At 42.3% G+C, this 26,776-nt stretch overlaps 1 protein-coding gene across 1 annotated transcript in view; it reads right to left on the bottom strand.

Moving 5' to 3' along the window:
- The window catches only part of LOC135777747 (protein fantom-like), a 60,608-nt gene extending 35,269 nt beyond the window's left edge, over nucleotides 1-25,339 (bottom strand). Inside the window, exons 1-8 of the mRNA XM_073813185.1 lie at nucleotides 25,258-25,339; nucleotides 25,095-25,151; nucleotides 24,780-24,897; nucleotides 17,981-18,180; nucleotides 17,659-17,764; nucleotides 16,815-16,961; nucleotides 16,544-16,649; nucleotides 11,986-12,009 (exon numbers count right to left, since the gene is read on the bottom strand). Of these exons, the coding sequence (XP_073669286.1) occupies nucleotides 11,986-12,009; nucleotides 16,544-16,649; nucleotides 16,815-16,961; nucleotides 17,659-17,764; nucleotides 17,981-18,180; nucleotides 24,780-24,897; nucleotides 25,095-25,151; nucleotides 25,258-25,339 (840 nt within the window). The remainder of the gene's footprint in view (nucleotides 1-11,985; nucleotides 12,010-16,543; nucleotides 16,650-16,814; nucleotides 16,962-17,658; nucleotides 17,765-17,980; nucleotides 18,181-24,779; nucleotides 24,898-25,094; nucleotides 25,152-25,257) is intronic.
- Nucleotides 25,340-26,776: the final 1,437 nt, after the last annotated feature.

The raw sequence follows: 26,776 nt of genomic DNA, 5'->3' as shown, positions 1-26,776 counted from the left end.
CTTCGTTATTGCCAAATACCCATCTTAATTCAGAATGTATTATAATTAAATTTGTTAAGAAATAATTGTTTTTATTGGCATGTTGGCCTATTTATAGTGTATTGCATAGGCCTTTTTAGATGTTACAATGTTACAGATGACTTTATTTCTTTGTTTCAACTTCCAAGTGGCGTGTAGCCACTTTATTTATATGAATAAATAATGTTAAAACCTGTGTAAATTACTAATTCTTGACAAAAGCTGTGTGCGTGTGCACATTTAAATAATGTCGGGCTGTAAACGGGTTTGGGCTTTTAAATAGATGTCAATCTAAATGTACTTTCGGGTTCTGGCTGCATTCTGTCGGGTTCCGGTCATTTTGGGCCTAACTTTAAGGCCTGATTACAGCTGTACTGCACTGATCATCAAAGCCAAATTGGGCTTTGTGTCAAATTTGCTGAAATTTTATTTTAACTTCTGATTGAGTGTGTGGAGTAAGGTGTCTTAAAGCCCCAGCTAAACTTAAAAGAAAATGCTTCTCATCATCTGGTTGGTTATTTGTGGCATTTAAAACATTGCACTGAAATGTTGTTTTGTCAGGCTCAATTATTTTCTGAGCCAGACTACGGTGAGCAGTCATCTCTGAATCAGGAGCATTTTCTTTTAAGTTTAGCTTAAGTTTTCCTCCACACTCGATCAGAAGTTAAAATAAAATTTCAGCAAATTTAACATAAAGCACAATTTGGCTTTGATGAGCAATGCGGCACATTCACGTGTCCGGCAGAACTGGCACGAATGGCCACCCTAATTACATCACATATTGACATTTATCAGTATGCTACACTACCTCTACCCGTGTTATTTGTGACTCAAGGATAGCCTCTGCATTACCATCCTCATCACTCGACCTATTTTACCAGAAACTGCTACAGGTCTCCCTCTCTTGAATGTATGGCTCCAGGAAGCTGAGTATGCTCATATATTTCCACCTCCTGCTTTCTCCCTGTTTGTGTTTTGACAGCTCCACACGTGCGCGCCTTCCACCTGGTGACCTCATTATCTCTGACTCTTCTCACCAGCGTCCCACACCTGATCCTTATTATTTGCCCATCCGGTTTGATTTAAATTCCCCTCGTTTTCTCTGTTCTTTGCAAGTTCGTCTTAGTGTGTTCATGCCCGCTAGCTCTGTCTAGTTCTTGTCGTGTCTAGTTTAATATTTTGGACTCTCCGAGCGCTATTCAACACCTTGCGCTGTCCAGCCGCAGTGCGCTCTCCAGCGCATAATTCTGCTGAAGACTCTGACTGCCGCAGTGCGCTGTCCAGCGCGTAATTCTGCTGAAGACTCTGACCGCTTCTCTCTCTCTCTGTGCCCGCCAGGACTTCGTCTCAGTGTTTACTGTGTTCTGTGGATGTCTGACAGCCCGGCTGTGTTTCCCACATACTGAGCTACTGGAGGAGATCACTGGGGTCCGCCTCGCAGTGTCTTCTCTCCTCCTCTTCTTCACACACGGACACAGAGAGTTCTCTATTATACATATCTGATCCACCTAGTGTTTTTCTTCTATACATTTTGCATCTGATTACATTTGAGTGTTTTGCTAATATACATACTCTGTGAATAAAACCTCTGCGCTGGGATTCCGGTCTTGTGTCATTCCTAACAGAGATGATTGGTTGCTGTGGTATTTGTCCGGCCCTTTCTCCACTGTGATTGGAAGGCCGTGTGAGGACTGACATTGATGAGCGGAGCTTTTCACCCAAAGTTGAATATTTTTCAAAAAATAAAAAACAACCAAGCGCTGGCTTTCAGCCCGGAAAAATACAGCTAGCTGCTGGCTTTTTTGAAAAACGCTGAGCTTCCATTGGAAACAACTGAAAACATGTGCTGGCTGCGGGCGTAAAAGCTTTCGTGTGCATGCCTGTTGTGTTGTATAAAGTAATAAAGAATAAAAGAACCGGCAACTTTCAAATAAACTTGTGTTTAATGTCCGAGAGCATATCTGCACAACTTCCAGCAATATAACACTTCACTTCTTCACTTACTCCCTATTGCATGTCTTATCTGTGCTCTACTGCCATCTAGTGGAAAACTCAGAACAATATTGATTCACAGAACACAACATATTTCCCCTCTGTTTAGGGAAAACCATACTTAAGAGATTAAACACTTTCACCTTAAAGAATGGGTTAGCAACAATAGTTACAGAGAAATGAAGGACTGACAAAGTTATTATGTCAGGTAGACAAGGTTTTCACAATTACAATGGATTGCTTTAACGTTTATGAAATCAACAACAGTTGTAATGTATACTCCTTCAACAGCTGAATTCAACCAAACAATAAGCCTTCAAACTCAAAATCTCAATCAATTACATAGTCATTATGCCACTTAGGTTTAACTCTAACACGTGGCTGCTTTGAAGAAGACCCCTAAGAGGGTTGTATGCAAGGTAGAGTGGAATCTTGGTGTCGATTTTCAGGCACAGAAGACCGAGCCAAGTGTGTGGCATTCCATCTTTTCCCGTCACTTAGCATGAAAGTGTTTGGGCCCACACGCTTGTCTACTGTTAAGGGTGTAGAGAACCTGGGATGTGCTTTAGGCACTAACCGAGGGAGTCTGACCCTCACCCTGTCACCTACAACAAAAGATGAAGATCGTGCATGCCGCTTAGTGTCAGTGTACTGCTTCATCTGGGCTTGTTTCCTTTCCACAGTGTCATGAATGGATGAATTTGGTACATGCACGATTGGCAAAATGTTCAATCTGGTTCGCATTTTACGTCCATAGAGCAGTTCATAAGGTGAGGTTGAAGTAGTGGCATGAGGTGTAGCGCGATACACTTGAAGCCAGTTTGTCACTGCTTCCTTCCAAGGCTCCGACTGCAGGATGGCGGTTTGTATACAACTTTTCAAAGCACGGTGAAACCTCTCAATGGCTCCATTGGCTGCAGGGCTGTAGTGATGTATACCTCTAGCCTGAAGGAATGCATTAAAGGCAGCTGACGTAAACTGCGTCCCGTTGTCCATAACAATAGTTTCAGGATTACCATGACGGCTGAATACAGTGGTCAGAAAGTCTATGACACAGTCAGCGGTAGCAGAAGGGCAAAAGGCAAGTTCAGGCCACTTTGAATAGTATGTCAATGTCAAGGCCTAATTTCTTCCAGGGGCCATCCGGTAGTGGAAAAGGTTGTAGGGGAGCTGGACGAGTGAGAGCTGTTTTTTCGCTAGTCTGGCAGGAGACACAGGCAGATATACAGGTCTGGACTTCAGAGTCCATACAAGGCCACCAGTAAAGGCTACGCAGGTGCTGTTTATTGCGTACAATCCCCTGATGGCTTTCATGAGCCAGGGTGATCAGCGCATGGCGCAAAGAGACTGGCACCACTAATCTGGAACCACGAAAAATGTACTGGTCTTGAACTGACAGTTCATCTCTGAGTTTGTAGTAGGGCACTAAATCTTGTGTAACAGCCCGTATGGAAGGAGGCCAGCCATGGGTGATCTGTTCACGTAGAGCTACCATTTCTGGGCATGAAGAACAAGCAGTAAGAAAGTCAGAGACAGGAAGGGAACTCAATGTGGAAGTAATCACTGCTACAAGTTCAGGTTCCACATCTGTAGAAGGGTCTGCTGGCATATCCAGAGGGAGACATGAAAGGCAGTCTGCTGTATGGTTTTGTACACCTGGTTTGTAGACAACATCATAGTCAAAACAAAGTAGACGAGCAGACCAGCGGGCGATTCGCAATACAGCCCTGTTCATTCCCTTAGTAGTGAGTAAGGTTGTTAAAGCCTGGTGGTCCGTACGCAAAGTAAAACGGTGACCCCACAAATATGTGCGCCATTTTTCTGTTGCCCACACACAGGCAAGTGCCTCTTTTTCCACGATTGAGTATTTGCACTCTGTCAAAGTTAGTGTACGTGAAGCAAAAGCCACCGGTTTCTCTGTTCCATCAGGTTGAATCTGGGCAAACACAGCACCTAGTCCATAATCACAGGCGTCAGTCGAGATTACTGAACGCAGGGAGGGGTCAAACAGAGCTAGGGCAGAGCTAGACACTAAGAGCTGCTTAACATCATCAAAGCTTGCTTGTGCAGCTTCAGACCATGTGAAAGTCTCTTTGTCTTTGACACATTCACGCAGAGGAGCCACGACTGTTGCAAAATTCAGAATAAACTTTGAGTACCAGGAGACAAGACCCAGAAAAGATTGTAAAGCAACAGCATCACTTGGTGAGGGAGCTTTAAGTATTGCGTCAATGTGCTCTTGGTCGGGCAAAATGCCATTAGCGGTAATGACATGGCCCAGAAAGCGTAATGTGTCTTTCTGAAGTGACACTTTTCATTATTCAGAACCAGTCCAGCCTCTTTCAGTTTTTTGTAGGAGCGTATGAAGCGTCTTGTCATGCTCATCAGCAGTGGCACCGTATACAATTTGATCGTCCAGGTAATTCTGGACACCCGGCACTCCATAAAGGATGGTTGCCATCTTTTTCTGGAAAGCCGAAGGGGCCGAAGCTAACCCGTACGGAACCCGGCAGAATCTAAATAGACCTTTGTGAGTAATGAAGGCTGTTATGTCTCTACTGTCTGTATGGAGGGGCACCTGATAGTAGGCGTTAGCCAGGTCTATAGTAGAAAAAAATGTAGCTCCTCGCAAGCTGGAGAGGAGCTCATCAATATGTGGCAGAGGGTAGCAATCGGTGATCACTGCCTTTTGGGTGCCCGAAGGTCAGCGCACAGTCGTATACCTCCATTCTTTCTTTTTGTAACGACTATAGGAGAGACCCAAGCAGAAGCATCAATCTCTTCTATAACGCCAGCCTGTAGCAAACGGTCAAGTTCAGTGGAGACAGCATCTCTGACAGCAAAGGGCAATCGCCGAAGCTTCTGGCGCACGTATTGGACTGTTGGATCCATTTTTACCTTGTGTACAAATTGTTTCGCACACCCTATCTCAGGTGGAGGAGTAATGAGAGGTGCAGCAGTAGTTGTGGAGAGAACAGGAGTGGCTGGTACTGTATCTGGGGTGGTAACAGAATCAGCATTAATACAGAGGTGCAATGTAGTAATTAAGTCCATTCCTAGTAATGCAGTACCTTCCTCTACCACAAAGAATGTTGCTGGAGCGCTGGAGTTTGATATACACACCTCGGCATGAAGACATCCGAGCACTGGGATGTGTGTATGTGTATAAGTCACAAGTCTAGCAGTTGGTGGTGACAAAGGAGTGGAGCTGAAATATTGTTTGTAGACGTGATGTGGCAGAATGGAGACTGCAGAGCCAGTATCAACAGTAAATTGTATCTCCTTGGCAGCAGAGGCTGGTGTACAGATGGTTGCATTGCAAAACAGGGTATGATGAGGTATGATCAGAATTGCTTGTATACAATATACTCACATCAGGTAACTGTACTTCATGTACTTTACTTGTTGGTACAGAACGACAAACACAAGCAAAATGTCCCTTTTTATTACAAGACTAACACTGAGCATGTGCAGCAGGGCATTGAGCGGAGTTTGCTAAATGTTTATCAGAACCACATCTAAAGCAAGATCTATGCGAAGGAGTAGCGGTGGCATGTGGTTTAGCAGGGCGGCGATGCTGTTTGTTTACAGGTTTGTGAGACTTGTAGTGCACAGCTTGTACTGGGACTCCCTTGTCCAACGCTCCTCTGTCTGAAATCATTTTTTTTGCTTGGTCAGCAGCAGCCTCCATCTGTGTTGCAAGAGTAACAGCTGTATCTAGTGTAAGGTCTGCCTCCAATAGCAACCTTTCTCTAAGGGCGCACTCACATTATCCCAACCAAACCAAACCATGCCTGGGCGCGATTGCCACCCCTCCCTACTCCCCCAGGTGCACGCACTCACACTGTACTTCTTATCGATCCGAGTCCGGGCGCGCTTTCGTCATTAAGATGCGATTGTTTTGAAAAAGCAGGAAGTAAAGCGCTCTCTTAACACTGGAACCCACCGTAATGATAAGTCTGTGTTTTTTTATTCGGAGTCGTTTGGTACGCGATTACAGACAGCCCTCTCAAATGTCATCATATTGCTTAGTTCATCTGTCACGTGCGCAGCTCGGACATTCACGTAACCCCGCTGCGCGCATCAAAAGGTTTTTACGGAGGCAGATGAAGGTGAGTGGTCGCGCAACTGACGTCTTCACCTTTTGAATCGCGCTCAGGCGCGATTGCGCTCACACCACAGCCTTCCGCGCCTGAGCCCAAGTGAACCGCGCTCCGGCCCACCTCTGCAACCCGGCCGCGGCGCGATTAAACAATCCGCGCCCGGGCGCGGAACGAAGCGATCACACTAGTCAAACAAACCAGGCTTTGGGGGTCAAACGCGCCCGAGCGCGGTTTGGTTTGGATAATGTGAGTGCGCCCTAATACTGTCACTAAGCAAATGTTCCAGTAATTGATCACGTATCATGTCATCAGATTTATCATCAAAACCACAGGTGGCTGCAAGGGCACGTAAGGAAGCTACATATTGTGCTATAGTCTCATGTGGGAATTGAGCTCGCTTTCTGAATGCATATCGTTCGACCACAATATTGACTTTTGGAGTAAAGTGTTTCTCCAGTGCATGAATAGCAGAGGCATAAGTTTCACCTGTATCTGGTAGAGCGTAAAAAATCCGCTGTCCTTCCGTTCCCAAACAGTGTAGTAAAGTAGCTCTCTTGCGGACATCAGACCAAGCATCCCCCGTCGCATTAATCACAAGCAAGCAGTTTTGAAACATCCGCAGCCACATATCAAATGGCAATGACGGGTCCCCCGGACAGGGCAAAAACATCGCTGGAGCAGGAACATTAACAGACATTTTGTTTTTGAAAGCAAAGCAAAACTGCAGTACGTGGTATCCTCGTCGCCAAATTGTTGAACACAACAATGCCCCCTTAGCTCACTATGAGTGTGATATGATGATTATTACAAATAATGTAAGCTCATTTGATACCTTTCTGCTGTATACATTTACAAGCTTAATTTAACAAAACTTCTCAAAGACAGAGCTGCTACTGTTAACAGCCATCTGCAGTTATCTAGTTAATTTTTCACAGAGCACCGCATACAATAAATGTTCACTATGAGCTAGATGAACATTTATCTCACAACCCAAATGTGCCATGATTATGGAAGACAGAAATTAATATAATACCGCCCCTTAATCTGCACTATCCAACCACAGCACTGCCATTAAGCGCAAAGAGGGGGAGAGACAATAATTCACAATTTCAACTTGAACAAACCACCATTATGGTGATCAGTGTTTGCGTTTCATCAGCTCATTTGCATATAAAGGGACACATTTTTGTTAACACCTATCAAATGGCAATTTTAACATGCTATAATAAATTATCTGTGGGGTATTTTGAACTAAAACTTCACATAAAGACTCACAAGAAGCCTTGTTGCAGTGTTGGTGACCAACATCCAACATCCATCTTTATTTACAGGCATTTACTGTAAACTTCAATCAATCTGTAACCTTTTGCTACATTTTCAACCTACATACAGTGGCAAGAAAACGTATGTGAACCCCTAGGAATAAACTGGTTTTCTACTGTGATTTGCCATAGAATGTGATTTGATTCTCATCTAGGTCACAACAAAAGACAAACACAAGGTGTATAAGCTGACAACACATAAATAATTCTAGTTTCTTGTGTTTTTTTTAAACACCCATTAAACCTTCACAGTGCTGGAGGAAAATGTAAGTGAATCCTTGGACTTAATAGCTTTTTGAACCTCATTTGGCAGCAATTATATCAAGCAAGCGCTTTCAGTAGTTCTGAATCAGACCTGCACGTTCAGAAGGAATTTTTACCCATTCCCCTCTACAAAACCTGTTCAACTCAAACACATTTATAGGATGTCTGGTATGAACCGCTCTCTTGGGGTCATTCCACAGGTAAGGTCTGGGGGTTGACTAGGCCACTCCAAATGGCACATTTTGTTATTCTTAAGCCAGTCTGTGGTGGTTTTACTTCGATACTTAAGATCATTGTCGTGCTGCATCAACCAACTTCTACTGAGCGTTAACTGACGGACAGCCAACCTGACATAATCCTGTAGGATATTTTGTTAAACTTGGGAATTCATTTTCTCCAATTCAACTTTTGTTTTATCAGTCCATAAAATATTTTTCCAGTAGCACTGGGGTTTGCCAAGGTGCTCTTTTGCAAACTTCAGGCTCACAGCAATGTTTTTCGCGAGAAAAGCGAATAGAGATGTGTGCCAGTTCCAGTTATGTCTCTAAGCAGGGGCGTAACTATCGGTAAGCAGGGTAAGCGTTGCTTACGGGCCCGGACCAATCAGGGGCCCGCCCGATCTGGAAGAATTTGATTGACAATCGGCGGGCCCTATCACATATTCGTTGCTATCCGCTGTTCCCAGGCTTTCTCACGGGTATTCAACGGGGCCGTCCGGGGCTAAGCCCCGGCACATAGGCTGAAGGTCTCGCTCTGCTCTTGCAAGTGTACCAGCTGCGCTTGTGCGCGTGCACTCGCTGCACTGGTGCGTGTGCACTAAAGTGAAGGGAATAATGCGTTTCCATTCATTATAGGGCATACTCACCAACGCAAGTTTAACGATTTGCGCGAACAGATTACATACAAAGTCAATGCAAAGACGCAACCAGGTGCGTTCTCACAGGGCGATGCAAATGACGCGAATTGGGCGGCCCAATTGGCGCGAAAACACGCGCTTTCCCCTTTAAACGCGTCTTCGCGCAAGTTATGCAACTCAAGCGAAAAAACTCAACTGCAAGAACGCGCTCTCACACAGGATCATTTGACATTGTAGAGGAGAGAGAGAGCGAGAGAGAGAGGTAAGAATGGTGCCCTGTGCCCACGTCGAGAAAACCTAATAGAAGACTAGTAACGTGTAAAGAATTAAAGTATTTGTCACTCACATTTAATTACAGTATGTTAACTGCATAACACTGGATATAACTCATTGTATAGGCATAGTTTAATAAAATAATGTATTTTGATTACACAAATCAAACCTAACTATATGATTGTTTTAGCTGCTGACCAGCATAGGGAATCTCTATGGCTAATTTTTAAGACATGTAAGAGTCTTTTTGGGTATCTTATGCCTAGAATTATTCAAGGAGGTTAATTCTTTTAACTTCCTTTAAAGTTTGATCAATTGTGCATAATGACATGTGGAACAAATGGATATAGGGTGTCAAACTCATAGATTTGCATAATTTAAAATTCAGATGCTCTTTTTAAAATATTTGGGGTCAACCTCTGGCACAGCTTTTAAGCTGAAACTTATCAAATCCTATCAGAGGTCCAGAATGTCATTGAAACACACCAGTGGCTTTGCTGTCATCAGTATTAAACATGTTACCCATCGAAGTACCCCTCCCCGCAGAGCCCCCCCACATAACAAATCCCAATTTAACCCCTGAATGTAAGTGAGCATCTTTTTTATGTATTTAGACCTAGGTGTATGTGTGTGTGTAGTCATAGCAGTGAGTAACAAAATGTTATAGTGTGCTGTCACCAGCAGTGTTGTTTGGTGCGCTGTCACCGATGTTGTGTTTTTGTTGTGGTGCGCGTAGGCTATTTCTGATTTTGTCAGTCATCTCATGTCTCTATGATCCTGTCCTGTCCCATTCATTGTAGCCTGCTTGTGGACATTGCGTCACATTACGTGCTGTAGTTAAGGGCCCGCCTTGATAATCCTGCTTAGGGGCCCGGTGTTGGCTCGTTACGCTACTGTCTCTAAGCCTTTAGCTGTTACTCATGGGTTCTTCTTTACTTTATTGAGTATTCTGCATTGTGCCTTATAAGTACACTGTAAAAAATCCAACTTTAAAATTTTCATTCAACAAAGAACATTAAGTAACTTGAACAAAGATTTCCTTGTTGAAGGGCGTCAGTTGATTATTTTGTGTTCACTGAATGAAAAGAGCATAATCATTCAGCTAACAAATATTATTTTGTTGACTGGACTTAGATGTAAAAGTTTTTGTCCAATTCGTTCACCCAACTTGCCAAACTGAGTAATCTGAACAAGCAATTTAAAAAAAAAACAATGGTCGGAATGGTTCATAGCATACATTGCGACATGTTCACTTCTTTGGTTAATATTTACTAAAAGAGATGACTGTTTTAATGTTTGCTGGCTTTATTTATGTTGTTATGTTGTTAATGTTAGTTATGTTGTATTTAGAGTATTTTTTAAAGAATTATGTTTGTTCATTGTTACCATGATTGAGAAGTGTGTGTTCAGTGTAGAGGGCAGCACAGTGAGTTAGTGCGCATCATTGTTGCCTCAAAGCAAAAAGGTCTCTGGTTTAAGCAAGGGCTAAGTCAGACAAAGACTTTGTTTAGGAGACCTTTCTTTGTGGAGTTTGCATGTTCTCTCTGTGACATTGTGGGTTCACTCCCACGGTCCAAAACATTCAGATGCTTTTATCCAAAGCGACTTACACTGCATTAAAAGCTAGACATTTTATCAGTACTTGTTTTCCTAGGTTTGAACCCATGACCTTTTGCAATGCAAACACAATTTTCTACCACTGAGCTATATAGAAACACAAGAGATAACCAACTTGTGTCTGGTGTTTAGTGATAGATGCTGGAATGGTGTTTATACAGTTGTAATAGTTGAGAGGCCTTAAGTCACTAGTTGAGTAAGCTTAGAAATTTGCTAATAGCCTAATCAGTTTAAGTTGGTTCAACTTGTTGGTGTAAGTTGACATTACTCAGTAAATTGAGTTAGGTGAACTACATCATCCAAGAGTTGAGTAAACTCAAAAAAGCTGTGCAGCAAGTTGCCTCGAAAATTTAAGTTAAGTCAACTTTTTATTTTTTACAGTGTAACCTTGATCAGATATCTTTAGAGAGGCATGGTTCATAAGAGCTTACAGTATGCTTCTTCAGGACAGCAATCTTAAAATGTTTAAGTGTCTTTTAATCAATCAAAGTTGCACTAAACCACACATTTAAACGAATTATATTAATAGGACTCCAGTTTTAGCTTCTGACACAAATCTTTCATTAAAGTAATTAGTCTATGAGTTCACTTACACTTTCTTCCAGCTCTGTGAATCTTTAATGAGTGTTTTCAAACAAGTCACAAAAAAATAGAATTATTTGTGTGATGTCAGCTTATGCAAATTATGTTTGTCTAATGTTGCGACCTAGATGAGCATCAATTAAATCACATTTAATTGCAAATCACTTTATTCCTAGGGATTCACATACTTTTTCTTGCTACTGTATGCAATACCTTCTGGGTCCCATTTTCAAGCTCTGTGGAGGTGCTATATTGACATTATTGGCTGGGTTGCCAATTGTGAATGTTCATGTTTTCATAAAAGACCCATGTCATTCACCTTATGACTGTCAAGCAGGATTACATTGGATGTTAGGGTGAGCTCAGCTGGACAAAATGCATAATACCCATCTTTACAGCTTACACATAACCCCACACTAAATGTGTAAAAAGTAAAATTGATGCAGTGTTGCAGTTAATTACATAATTAAGTGATTCGTTTACTGATGATTTAGCCTTTATAATGAAATCATAATGGTGATCAGTGTTTCCTGCGGTTCTTGACCCTGTAATTTAAATATCTTTCATCTTCTTTCATCAATTTTAAGGACAACACATCTGTTTTGATAAAGAATGAGCTCAATAACATACACTTTCAGCTAATTGTAATGAGAGTAGAAACTTGGTGTTTAAAATGTGATTGGTCATTTGGTTTACAGCAGCATTCCTGTAAAAATACAGTGCATAGCTTGGATCTCAGCAGTTGACATTTTAAGTTATTCAAATATGGTTTATACAACAATTCACTCTTAAAACTCTTTAACATGTGTATGTGACTAACATTCTCTGTGTTAAAGCTATAGCAGATGGTAAATGGTGCATTCTTTGTTGGAGTTAAGAACATGACTTCTTCAATACTTCCCAGCTTTATCAGTGAATGTTCATGTTCATGTATTTATCGAAAATGATAATTGCTCACCTCCTCAAGCTGCTTCTCATAAGCCTATAGGGAGAAGAAAAAAATGGTGAAAGGTTTTAATGGCTAAACATAATAGCGCTTAAAATACGACAGTAACACAATACCATTCCTGAAGAAGAATTAATTCTAACTGTATTTCATGCATTCTAATTTATTAACACAGTTAAAGAGTTGGATTCCGCATGCTAAACAAGGGCAAAGGTCAAAAAAGCTGTTGGACGTATTACAATTGAGTATTTCTAGTCCAAACACGCTCCTCCTCTTTCCTACAAGTTTGGGAAAGTTTTTTCAGCTTCTGAATCTGATGCGTAACGAGTTCCGGGAGTACAGTGGAAGTCCTTATAGACCCCTTCAAGGTTTGTAAACATTGAATGACTATCGGGTGCACGTGGAGCATGGGGTCAAACTGTTCATACCATCAGGCCCGGATTAACACAGTGAAGTGCCTCAGGGTGACCAAATTTCAAGTGCCCCCCCCAAAAAACAGTTTATATATATATATATATATATATATATATATATATATATATATATATATATATATATATATTATTGGACTATAGTCATTCAGGGCTCCAAACTTTTTTTTTAATTAGGAGCACTGTAACCACTGACTGCAAATTCTTTTGGCCTAAATCAGCCTGCAATGCAATTATTCAAATTTTTTCCAAAATAACTGCATTACTGAAAAATACTAAATAGACTTTACTCTATGAAGTTGCTGCACGTGTCATTGCACAATTGATGAAACTTTAGAATAGGAAGTTATGAACCAAAGAATCATACAACCCCCTTTTCTAGGCACATACATATAAAATAAGTTATATCTAGATAGCATACTGTTATAAGATGAGAGGCAGGGCAATCTACAAACTTGTATCCTTTACACGTTTCTCATCTTTTATCCGTTTTTTCTTAACTGTGAACTGATGTAGACCTTGATTCTCATCTATAATGTTGTTGGTGTTAATGTAGGCTAAAAGTTCTCCCGCTCTCTTTGTCTCTCATCTCCGAACTAATGTTTAAAGGGATAGTTCGGCCAAAAATGATATTAAACCCATGATTTACTCACCCCCAAGCTGTCCGAGTTGCATATGTCCATCGTTTATCAGACAAACACATTTCGGATATTTTATAAAATGTTTTAGATCTTTCAGTTGATTAAATGTAATGTTACGGGGTCCACCCATAATCCACGACCTTCAAGTCCAAAAAAAGTGCGTCCATCCTTCACAAAATAAATCCAAACGGCTTACCGACATATGAAAAGTAGCTATCGTGACAGGCCAAACTACCCATGTACTGTTTCCAGTGTAGTTCAGTGTAGTTTAATTTTTGAGCCACTAGGTTTTGATAGTAACCTATGACCTTAAAGGCGCTCTACACTGTCAGAAATAAAGGTACAAAACTGTACCTTTTCTGTCACTGGGGCTGTACCCTAAGTTTCTGTTTGATACCTTTACAGGAATACAAAACAGAATACAATTTTGGGTAGATTACTGTACCTTAAGGACCTACATTGTTAGAAAAAAGTCAAAATATGTACCCTAGCTGTCAGTGGGGCAGCACCCTTTAAAAAGGTAATTGTATGGACCATTAGGTACAGATATGTAAACATTTAGTACCAGTATGTTCATGTGAGATACTAAAATGTATTTTTGAGTTACTATAAGCTCTCTTTGGTCCCAGTATGTACTTCTGAGGTACTTAAATGAAATCCTTAGGTGCAAAGTTGTACTTTTTGAAAGGGTACAGCCCCAGTGACAGAAAAGGTACAGTTTTGTACCTTTATTTCTGACAGTGTAAGCGAATCTGTGTGATGTAACTTCTTTTTGACGTTCGAAGTGTTGTCAAAAAAAAAACGGAGCATAGCTAACTCCTTCCCTCCCCCTCCCTTCCGTGCTTTCTGAACGAGTCATGAACGCGCCCAACCCCCACTCGCAAATCCTAAAAAGAATGGATTTAACAAACTTTCACTTTGAAAATGACCATTCAACTGTAGATGTGGAGACATGTAACATAAATATTGCATACATTTTAAGGAGTTGAGAAAGAGAGGAGACAACAGACTCAATCCCATTGTCTTTTAGGCACTTTAGCGTTTCAGGCACATTGCTTTTGAGGAAGGAGTATATGCATAAAACACGTTAAGTTCTGTGAAGATCTTTCCCCGCCCATGATCTATTATCAGTAAGTTGGTTTTACTACATGTTAACATGAATCTAATAAAGAACCGCACTTATACAGCATTTATTAGTTAATATTAATTTCAAATCTTCAAAGCATTGCCATGAAGCTCTTTTTTCTGAGATAAATAAACTGGTCAAACCATCCACTGTAGTTATTACTGGTTCAGATGAACTTTGTGAAAACTTTCAGTCTTTTTTTCTACAAAAAAATTGAGATCATCTATCAATCTTTTTCTTCTCCTGCCACATCCCCCTCAACTTCATATCTGATAGATTGTCCGCTAGAGACCTTTTCACTCACAAATACACCCGAGGTTGAAAAACTGATTATTAAATCAAATTCTTCCTCCTGTATACTTGATCCTATCCCAACATACCTTCTAAAAACTACTCTGCCCAAACTTATTCAACCTATTACTCACATTACAAACCGATCTCTAGCCAATGCCTATGTTCCGCTTAATCTAAAAGTAGCGGCCATCACTCCAATTCTCAAGAAGCCTGGCCTCGATAACACCATTCAGAACAATTATAGACCAATTTCAAATCTCGCTTTTGTTGGCAAGCTACTTGAGAAGGTAGTTGCGGCACAACTGCAGTCACATTTAGAGAGACATAATCTCTTTGAACCACTCCAATCTGGTTTCCGTCCATATCACAGCACAGAAACAGCTCTTTTAAAGTCGTTAAATGATCTCCTATTTGCTTCTGACTCTGGTGCTCAAAGTATACTGGTTCTTCTTGACCTCAGTGCAGCATTTGACACTGTGTGCCACTCTACACTTCTTTCTCGTCTGTTTGCAATAGGGGTCACTGGTGGGGCTCTTAAGTGGTTGACTTCGTATTTATCAGATATTTATCAATTTGTTAGAATAGGTAAGCAACGATCCCGCACTGTCACTGTTTCTCAGGGTGTACCTCAAGGTTCTGTACTTGGTCCTTTTTTATTTCTAATTTACCTGCTACCCCTAGGCCAGATCATCAGACAGCATGGTCTCAATTTTCATAGCTACGCTGATGATATTCAAATTTATTTTACGATCAACCCCAACTCATCTTGTCCACCCTCCTATGTTAGCTCCTGCCTTCATGAACTTAAAACATGGATGTCTGATAACTTCTTACAGCTTAATGCTGGAAAACTGAAATCTTGCTGATTTGCCCCAAATCATTGAGACCGCCTGAACATGACATTTTTATTGATATTGATGGTGTTCAAATGAGACCTTCAAAAACTGTGCGGAATCTGGGAGTCTTGTTTGACCCCATGCTATATGCTTTCATTCCCAGATTAGCCAGACTGTAAAATCATGTTTCTTTCACCTGCGGAACATTGTTCGTGTACGCCCCTCTCTTAGCTTTCTAGATGTGGAAACTGTCATTCACACTTACGCATTTTTGTAACTCATTATACATTGGCCTACACATCAAAGAAATCCATCGACTTCAAATGGTACAAAACTCTGCTGCACGAGCCCTCACATATAATAAAAAATATACCCACATCCCCGATCCTTCACCAACTTCACTGGCTTCCTGTCATATATCACATCCAGTTCAAAGCACTAGTCCTGGTATATAAAGCATGTCATGGCCCGGCACCCAAATACCTCATTGAATTAGTGCAACCATACGTTCCGACTAGGGCCCTTAGATCTAGCACTGACAATCTGCTCGTTGTACCCAGGTTCAAACTCGACTCTGGGTGGTAGGGCTTTTAGTGTTGCAGGCCCTACGGCATGGAATAAGCTGCCACCTAATCTTCGTGCGTCCGACACCCTCCAGACCCTTAAAAAACAACTTAAAACTCATCTCTTCACATTGCTCAATAAATAACTCAGTTTTCTCTGTTTAACACTTTTCATCTTTACTTTATTTCTATAATTCATCAAAATGTATGTTAGGTTATTTGTTATTTGTTTTCTTTGATTTATGTTGATCAGTGTTTGCTTGTCTCCATCTGCCTGCTGCTTGTTTGTCTGTCATAATAAGCAGTTGGTCTGTATATTTGTCTTATTATTTGTATAAGGCCCACATTGTGAAGCAACCTTGGGTTCTTGAAAGGCGCTATAAAAAATAAACATATTATTATTATTATTATTATTATTATGAAATCAAAGATATACATTTCTTACAATTTGGAGTTGGACTTTTTTTGGATTTCATTTCAGATTACTTTCTCCCAACTGATAACAGGAGGATGTAAATTGACCTTGGATAAAAACGACATTTTCAGAATGCCTCTAAAATTTACATTTTACTTGATTTAAGCATTATAAAAGTCACTATAAAAAGAATGAAACCAAAAAATGCCTAAAGCCCATAGCATTAGTACAGCAGAGAGACTATAGCTACTAAACACATCTCACCTCCTGAAGAACAGTGAACTTCTCCTGTATAACCAGAAGGGTGGCACTCTTTTCAGAGAGCTGCTTCTGCAATTTGATCACATCCACATTATCTTTTATGGTGAGCCTGTGAAAAGGAGTTTAAAAATATATTTTTACCACTTCTGTGTTTTTTTTTAATATTATTTATTCACTGTAGCTTATTTGAACAGGAAATTGCATAATGCCAGACATAAGTGCTTATTATTTCTGAATCAGTATCCATTATATATTTATTTTATTATTTTTTAACCTGTATCTGTCCACTTGTTGTCTGCGTAGATCTTTCAGGGTACCCTCAGTTTCTTTCTCTTTGTCTCTGAGTGTTTCACTAAGAGACTGAGCTGTAAACTCCAGCTCTGCCACCCTCCCTTGTTGCGTTTCTATGATGGCAGATCTGCTGCAACAGAAAATAAACACCAGAATATTAGAAACATGTGGTAAAGCCAATATACAGACAAGTGTAAGCTAGATAATAAACTGCAATGCAAAAATATCCTGTTTTAAAAGCTCAATAATAGTATCCCAGGTAACATTCCCATTAAAACGTCCAGTTTTTTAAAACTGTTGATTCATGTAAATGATTGTACTCAACAAACTATACATCATTAATATTGTGTAAGACTTCTGTGTTTGATGTTTAATTTATTTTGAAAATCTTATAATGACAGCAATTTCTTAATTTGTGGCAACGATTAAAAAATGAAAATACCTGTAAAATGAAATATAAGCCTCAGTTGCAGTCACTGAGAAACAAAACTAATGAAGGGTGAAAGCACTTTACAAAACATTCTTTAGAGCATTAAAATACTACTTGAGATGAAGCAGAATTACAGCATAACAATATTAATTTGAAGTGTTTTCAAACACATAATCTTAACCAAAGCATGACTTAATTTAGACACAGACATCAATGACCAGTGTATGAATCTCAAAAATTGTGAGAATTATATGAAAAGCTTTATGTTGCAATGCATGCAGGTATCACCATAATAAAAAAGCTCAACGATGTTACTTTGTTGTAACATTTTTTGTGTGTTGTTTGTCCATCTGCCCACAATAATAATATGATCATAAACACACACAGGCGAACTTACAATCTGTCTATCTCTCCTCTGGTCTCATCCACTGAACTGAGGCTACAGCGGGCAGGAGCGGTTTGGGCTGCACGTCTGACTCCTCTATCCCCATCCACAGCTCGCCCTGAAAGTAAGGAAGAAAGAGAGAATATGTATTTTTGTTGGATCACCTAATCAGACTTAGAGTAGCTACACATAAACCATCCCTTCAAAAAGAGATGATGGTACTATAGGACATAGAAACCAAGGTACAATATGTTGTAAAAAAAAAAAAGGCATATGTTTGTAAATGTGTATTATCAATTTTAGTTGATAACAATGGCAAATGTTGTGACTTAACCTGTTCGTGGTCTGTTATGGGCTCTAATGCCCAGGTCCAAAATGTTTTGCTTGGCTAAATTGAGTTTACTCTGCAGCACCCCCTTCTGGCTCTCTAGAGTAACTATACGAGACTCCAGCTCCTGAATAGTGTCCTCCAGTTCTCCATCCCTCCCTGTGGTCGCAGATCCATGCTTTAATCTCAGCAGTTTAGTTAACAACCTGATCAACAGAAGTGGAAGATTATCTTTTGCAAAACAATAAGCCATTTAAGTCAGTAGGTGTTTTGAAGCACAATAAAAAATACCAATGTTTAATACACTATAGTTCAAAAGCCTCACTTATTCTTTTTTTATAGACTCTAGAAGAATAGAAATCTACAGATTAAGAAACGTTAGGAAATATCACTGTTTAACTGCATCAGAATATGCAATACGCTCCCTTGTAATCCTCTGTCTCATTTGTTGTATTATTGTCACCTGTTCCCTTTCAGTCGGTCACTACGACGTCACGTCGTGACCGAAGAATTGGGAACTCGCTTAGAGAGACCAATCTGCTTCGTATACTACTAAAACGCCAATGAACTTGGCATTGAGATATTTGCATAATGCTGTCGCCGCCCCGCCAGGTGCCTTTATAAGCAGCAGGTGCAAATAGGGAAATTAGCTTTTTCGCTTCGAAAGCCGGCTTTATCTGCTACTGAGAAGCTACTTTACTCTGTTGGGATTTGATTGCTGAAGTTGGTTGAACTAGCAGTATCACAGCGGACGCTTCGCTTATTCCACGGCTCTACATCTGTTTATTGTTTTGAGTTTAGTGTGTGCGTTGCCTTCCTGTGCGCTCATCAACTAAGCATCTGAGTGAATTTCCCTAAAAGAGTGATACGAGAGAGCTTTGTGCCTTGTTAAAGGCAGCCACTCTCTCGTATATGCGGAGATCAGCGTCCTTTTCAGGATAGCTTTTCGCCCGTGCGATCTTGGATGCGAGAAGTATAAGGGTTCCAGTGACGGTCACGAGCGCTGTCTTCGTGCTCAGGCATCGAGCACTCCGGGGCTGCGTTCATGGAGAGTTTCTGTTCTCTCTGTGAGAGCATAACCCTCTTGGATTGCGGAGACGACTGTCGTTTCTACGGGAACGCTGTCCGCGCCTTTGCAGTGCTGACGCCGCCATGGTGCGGCTGTCAAGCGCTCGCAGGGCGCCCTTCGCGTCACTACGCTGAGTAGGACGGAGGATGCGTCCTCCACCTACCGGCCTTCTCATCCTCAGCCGGTTGAGGCTCCGGTGGAGACTGCAGAGTCGTGTTCTACGATGTCTGCCGAATCCATTGGACCTCCTTCTGGTCCCGTCACTTCTGCAGCATCAGAGGGGTGTCCATTTTTCCTCCGAGGCAGAGTCGTTCCGGAGATGGCGGCCGTGCCCGCTCGAGCGGCGGAGACAGTAGAGTTGGAAAGGTTAACCCCTCTCCGCCCGAACCGTCCCGCCCACAGGATTGGTACTTCGGAGCTGCTCGGGCCTCTCGGTCCTCTCCTCCTGTGCCTTTCTTTCCCGACGGCACGAAGAGCTGACGTGATTTGCGGCCATCCGGCCGTTCAGCTTTTCACCCCTCACCTCCCTCACCAACAGAGCCGCTAAAGGCGGGGACCCCTTCAGTGGAGCGGGATGTGTTCCTGGAGGGACCACCCAACCCTTCCCTCCCGTGTTTGTAGACAGTCGTCCGGTTACGGACGCTGCCCATCAGGCATGCCGGAGAGGCGGCTTCGGCCCTGCACGCAATAACGTTGCTGCAGGCTCACCAAGGATTTACGAGGGAGGCCGCGACCTTCAGTCGTGCGATGTCCACCACAGTGGTTCAAGATCGCCACCTTTGGCTGTGTCTGGCTGACATGACGGACGCAGACGAGAACAACTTGAATGCTCCTGTCTCACAGACCGGCCTCTTCGGCGAGCCAGGGGAGTCGTACAGCTCCGCTGCGCAGACTGAGGCGATCTCCTAGGTCATGCCCCGGCATTAAAATGTCAGCGAGAGAGCGTTGTTCGCATTCTGCTTTTTTCTACGTCGACTTATAATAGCCCGTTTTTGGCAGACGTGCGCGAACACAGAGAGTTAATACTTCGGCATCTCGCTCGTTTAAGTCTTCAGGTCGACTGGGAAAGAGCAACTTTGCCCCGTGCAGAGGATCCTTTTTCTCAGTATGGAAATAAGACTCGGTCGACTAATTGGCGTGTTTAACAAGAGCGCGCAACCAGTCAGTTCTGACTTGCCTCGGTTTAATTCGAGGGAAGTACGCGGTCCCTCTGAAACAATTTCAGAAGCTCCTGGACATATGACAGCATGCTTCGGTTGTGACGCCGCCCGAGCTGCTTCATATGAGACCGCTTCAGCATTGGCTTACGATCGAGTCTCGAGGAGAGCGTGGCACACCGACATACACCGTGTAAACATTGCACCTGCGTGTCATTTAAATTTTTCCCTGTGGTAGACCCGGCATTTCCGATAGAAGATATGCCCCTGGGGGGTCTCCTGGCATTCTGTATATTGCAATGCCCTCAGCACGGGATGATCAGCCACGTATGACGGGCTTGCAGTCTCAGGGGTGTGCATAGCACCCCAACTGCCGCGAGCGGTGCGCTGTATATCTGGGACTTGTACGCTCCGCTATGGAGATGCGAGGGAAGGATGTATTAGCCGACACCGATAACATTGCGACTGTTGCGTTATTTACCGTTAAGGCGGTTTTGCGCTCTCGTCACCTGTCGCATCTCGCTCGTCATCTCCTCCTTTGGAGTCAGAAGCATCTGAGGTCCCTTCGTGCCATTTACATCCCGGGTTCGCTCAATACAGCGGCAGACGCGCTTCCCGAGCTGCGCCCCCGGCAAATGGCGACTCCACCTCCAGACGGTCCAGCTAATTTGGAAGAAGTTCGGTTGTGCGTAGATAGATCTGTTTGCGTCGCCGGACGATACCCACTGTCGCCTATTTTATTCACTAACCGAGGGCAGCCTCGGCGTGGATGCGTTGGCACACAGCTGGCCGCGGGGGGTGCGTAAATACGCATTCCTTCCAGTGAGCTTTATTGCGCAGACACTGTGCAAAGTCAGGCAGGACGAGGAGAGCCTTTTATTAGTCGCCCCGTACTGGACTACCAGGAATTGGATTCAGAGTTAATGCTCCTCGCGACAGCCCCTCCCTGACAATTTCCCCTGAGGAAAAACTTTCTTTCTCAAGGAAGGGGCACATTATGGCACCCGCGCCCCGACCTGTGGGATTTCCATGTATGGTCGTTGAGCGCGCGCAAGGTTTAGGTGATTTATCGCAAGCGGTATCTAACACCATCGACGCGGTTCGAGCACCGTTCACAAGACGGGCTTACGCGCTTCGGTGCTCTTCGCAACGCGAGGACCCCAGAGAATGCCCATTAACATTGTGCTTTTATATCTTTAACATAGGTTAGATGGTAGGCTGTCCCTCCGCCATTAAAGTTGATATCGCCGCTATTTCTGCTCATCACTCACTTATCAACGACAGATCAGTTGGCCAGCATGATTTAATTATTACATTTTAAGAGGCGCTCGCAGGCTAAACCCCTCGCGCCCTCCCTCTTTCCTCCTGAGACCTGTCCATGGTGCTGAAGCCTTCAGGTCTCCCTTTTGAGCCTTTGCAGTCTACGAGTCTGATGTTTTTATCAATGAAAACTCTGACCCTGATAGCATTGGCCTCCATGAAGAGAGTAGGGGATTTACATGCATTCTCTGTTGACGATTCGTGCTTTTAGTTTGGTCCTGCTGTCTCACTGAGACCCAGACCAGGCTACGTGCCCAAAGTTCCCACCACTCCCTTCAGAGATAAGGTGGTGAGCTTGCAAGCGCTGCCCCCGGAGGACGCAGACCCAACCATGGCTTTGTTGTGCCCCGTACGCGCACTGCGACTCTACGTGGATCGCACGCAAAGCCTCAGGACCTCAGACCAGCTCTTTGTTTGTTATGGTGGCCAGCAGAAAGGAAAAGCTGTCACTAAGCAGAGGATGTCTCATTGGATAGTTGATACTATCGCCCTGGCTTATAATCTTCAGGGTATTCCTTGCCCCTTTAATTTGAGAGCGCACTCCACACGGAGTGTTGCCTCATCTTGGGCTTTAGCTCGTGGTTCCTCGCTAACAGACATCTGTAGAGCTGCTGGTTGGGCGACACCTAATACGTTCACTAGATTTTACAGTGTTCGTATCGAGCCTGTATCCTCTCGTGTTCTTTCCTCACCAGGGGGAGCACGGAGAGCAGTCTCGCAGGTCGGCTTGCAGCCTCCAACTGATGCTTCATAACTGTGTCAGTATGGAAGGCCTTCAGAACAAAAATGCGTAATGGTTTGAATTGTTCTTCCTCCGCTGCCTTGGCAGCCTTTGTTGCGGAGCATTGGCTGTCAGCCTTTCACTAGCTGTATCCTCGCGAACCTACGTGTCTGGCTCGGGCTCCACATTGTGTCCCACCGGGTTCCTTTGTGAGTATTTTTCCGTGGGGTTAATCCTACCAGCCCACGTTTCCCTTAGCAGAGCACTGCTTTGCTTACACAGCCACGGCTGTCTTTATTCCTCAACTACGGTTGACTTCGCCCACCATTAGCCCTTAAGACGGGCGGTGGCTTCCGCAGCGTTCCTATCCCGCTCAGGTAGGGCGCTTCCCAGTCGCTGGCACTTCTGTGGGGTTAAAGGAACATCTAGTGCCCGGCCTTCTGCCTTAAAACCTATCTCCTCCTCCTTAAGTGGAACCGGAGGGCTTTACGCAGACACTGGAAGAGGTCAGCCCCTAGTGGCGTTTTGGTAGGGATTCCCAATTCGTCGGTCACGACGTGACGTCGTAGTGACCGACTGAAAGGGAACGTCTCGGTTACGGATGTAACCCTCGTTCCCTGAAGGAGGGAACGGAGACGTCACGTCCCGTCGCCACAGGGCTGCTCCCTGCTGTTTATCGACCGATCACTTTCTCCCGGCTTTCTCAGCGAAAAGAAGCTAATTTCCCTATTTGCACCTGCTGCTTATAAAGGCACCTGGCGGGGCGGCGCCAGCATTATGCAAATATCTCAATGCCAAGTTCATTGGCGTTTTAGTAGTATACGAAGCAGATTGGTCTCTCTAAGCGAGTTCCCAATTCGTCGGTCACGACGTGACGTCTCCGTTCCCTCCTTCAGGGAACGAGGGTTACATCCGTAACCGAGACGTTCCCCTCATTATTTCTCTTCTATTTAGAGTCAGTTTGTTTGGTGTTGTTTGCCCCCACGTGGGTGTTTTTTTTCTGTTTTATTAAATAAAGTTCAGTGTTTTTTTCTATTACTGTCTGCGCCTGGATTCGTGTCCTGTCTTACCTGACATCATCACTGGGCCAAATCTGGGCCACCCTCATGTGTTATTTTCACTACACTAGAAATGATATCCAGTCAGATCAGACCAACTGGTTTTGTGTATTTTTTTGTAACAGTCATGTGACTTTAATAAAAACCAGTGGTCAAACAGGATATTGAAGTTAAGTTGTGATCAGTGTATGTTAAACCATACTGCAGCACCTGGGGAGCAACTGGATGAAAGATGCCTTGATTAATGACACCTCAGTCACTGCCAGTGTTGGGGAGTAACGGAATAAGGTACATGTATCGCCAATACGTATTCAGAATACAAATTATGAGTAAGTGTATTCTGTTACAATTTAAATAGTTGGTATTTAGAATAGTTACATTGTTGAAATCAATGGATTACATGATGATACTTCTCTGTTTTAAGCATTTATTTACTCTCTAAATAAATTAAGGCAAATCCATGCATTCCCCAGAAGCACAAAAAATGAGCGGTTTGCATGATCAGTTGCAGTCACAATTGAGTCGGAAGCGGAACAGCAGGAGCTAGGTTAAAGATGGAGCTGGAACTAGAGCTCAGATCGGGCCCAAAAAAATCAAGCCTGACCCTACCCGAGCCTGTGTAGCCTACGTTATGTTTGAGCCTGGCCCGACACATTAACTGTAGCCTAATTATTATAACCTGTTATAATTATGACAACTTGACTATGGTTTAATATGTGGGCTGTTATAACTGACATTCTCAACTACAATTCTGAGTTGTTTGAACTACAGAAATCTGTTTAGAATTACCTTAATGTTAAAAGGCTAAACATTTATATAATATTAATAATTCAAGCTTTATGTGTGCGCTTGAGTGTGAAATAGGCTTTATTACTTAAACACTCATTATGGTTTAGTAGTTATTTCACATAATTTGAGGTTCAAGCAAGTGGAATCTTCAGAAAACTGCTGTGCTTACATGCTCTGCACCCAATTAGGTTAATAAATTGATGATTAAAAAAACACAAATGCTTGATTAAGGGCCAGACCCCGGCCCCTGGCAGAGAATCAAAACTCTACCGCATTCCTACACTTATAAAAGGCAATTCAATGTGGAAATCCAAGTATTCAGGATACGTTACTCAGTTTGATTAACGTAACAGAATACGTTACAAATTACATTTTTGGCATGTATTCTGTAAAGAAATACGTTTTGAAAGTATTTTTTCCAACACTGGTCACTGCCTGTCAGTATTGGGAATTTAATTGGGTTGTAAGCTTGACTCTTTAACTACTAGGCCATGACTGCCCTATAGAAACTAGTAAGAAGTGATTAGTAAAATTATTAATATTTATTTGTAAATCTGGACAGATGGTAGGAATGTAATATTTCATTATAGTATGTAAATGCAGGAACGTAGTGTAATATCACATTACAGAATTCCAAGAGTCTGTGAAGTATTTGTTTATTAATAAAGAGTTGGTTTAGTTTATTGTGTACCTGCGTAGTTTTTGCTCTTGAGTGCGACTATGTTGTTTAAGAAGCGTGTTCTCCTCCTGTAGACGTAGACACTGGTCTTCCAGCTGCTCACGTGGTACTTTGAGCAAACGCTGTCGATCTGTAACAACATGTTACAACTTTAATGGTAAAGGTGGCTTTTTTTAGTTTGTGATAAATAATGGACTCATAAATTGGTGGAACTTTGAAACTTGTGAGATAGCTAGGGTCTTTATTTCTTTAGAAAACATTTTTAAACAAAAAAGACTACATAATGTGCTAAGAACTAAGGCTATATGACTGAACAATGTGTCTTACCCTTTATCTTTAGCACTTGTGGTGGTCTTCTCCAACTTTTTAAATCACATTCTGTGTCTGAAAAGTGTGCATACAATACATTTATTCTAAACATACACATACACATGAATGCATACAAATACAGTCTATCTACCTAAATAAACAGAAAGAGTTTTAGCCACACCTGGAAGAACAGGTATGAGTCCTCTCAAGCCCACATCTCTCACAGGGAGGTCACTAGCCGTCTCATCCACTGCCAAGGACATTATGAAGACTAACAGCTCCAACCAATCACTGGTGTGAGCCAAGAGATTTAGCAAATGGCATCATCACTGGCAAAGATCAAAAGGTCATTTTAATTTTCAATATACTATGTAATACACAGTATATTATAGTATATATATTAAAGAAATATTATTTAAGCAAGAGTGGCAAATATCAACTGATCAGACTCAAACAAATAATGTAATATGTAATTTGTTTGATGTTTTTTTATACAGCAGATCAATGGGTATTAGAAAGTATAAATGTATATGGAATTGTTTTCTTATGCCACAGACTCAGGATCTATTATTGCTAGTTCGAAAGATGCCTTCACCAATAATTTAAAAATGTTGTGGTTAGAACTAGCAACAAGTCTGGGCTATTCTGAAGACAATGCAGCCCGAAGCAGCACAAAGCATGACGCGAGTGTTTTTGCTAGTTTCAGCCCAGCGCATGTTATCATTTTCAACGTCACATTGTTTAAATCGCAAATGCATTTGCGCCCATGGGTTCTGGTCTGAAAATGAAGTTTGTTCAGATGCATTGTTGGCGCATTGATATTTTGCGGTAACTAAAATAGACTATGCCACTAACTAAAACCTTGTCTAAAGTCGATGGCGCAATATTGTTTTTGTGATTTAAAGAGCGTGTTAGTAATACATGCACCTAGCATTTGCTTTTTTCATGCATGGATGCGCAGCAGCACACGAACATTTTTAAATATAAAAAATAAAGGATTAAAATGTGAAAAGATTATTATTGAGTCTCTTGGACATAAAAGAGGACAGTTTACAGGACTTTAGAAGGCATGAAGAGCTGCTTCACCTGTAGTCTGGTAAGCAGATTTTTTTCTTTAAAAAAGTGCTAAGGCTATATTGCATTTATTTAGATTTTGTTTTTTAAATTCTACCCCATGGATTTATTGTATATGATGATTTTGTACCTTTAGATATAGTGAGATGAGAACCATTTTATGTAATAATTTTGTAAAACACTCAGGGGCCTAAGTCAGGGTCAGTGCTAAAACTTTAAATGGGATGAGAGATGAGACTCTCGTTGGTTTACTGAACGTTATGCCCAAAAATATAAAGCATACGCCGCGTCTGGAGTGGCTCTGTCTGCACTGCACACCATGGTGGTCTCTGGATGGATGGATCTTAATTACCTCCATGGATCTGAGGTTGGCTACAGACTTCACATTGAAGACTACAAAAAAGTCAGCGCAAGCCATTGGACGCAGCATGGGGTTCATGGTGTTAATGCATTGCCAGCTGTGGTTGAACCTCACATATCTGAAGGAGGCTGATAGGAAGACGTTCCTTAATGCACCCGTTTCTCCATCCAGCGACATGGTGGGCACCATCACAGAGCATTTTTGGGGGCGGTGAAGAGCTCTTAGGCTATGAGCCACTTCCTGCCTCGTGCCCTGCATCTTATGA

The sequence above is a fragment of the Paramisgurnus dabryanus genome, chromosome 22, assembly GCF_030506205.2.
Source record: "Paramisgurnus dabryanus chromosome 22, PD_genome_1.1, whole genome shotgun sequence".
In the NCBI taxonomy this organism is placed as follows: Eukaryota; Metazoa; Chordata; class Actinopteri; order Cypriniformes; family Cobitidae; genus Paramisgurnus; species Paramisgurnus dabryanus.
Note: the sequence above shows the minus strand (reverse complement) of the source record. Positions and strands in the feature narration are given on the sequence as shown.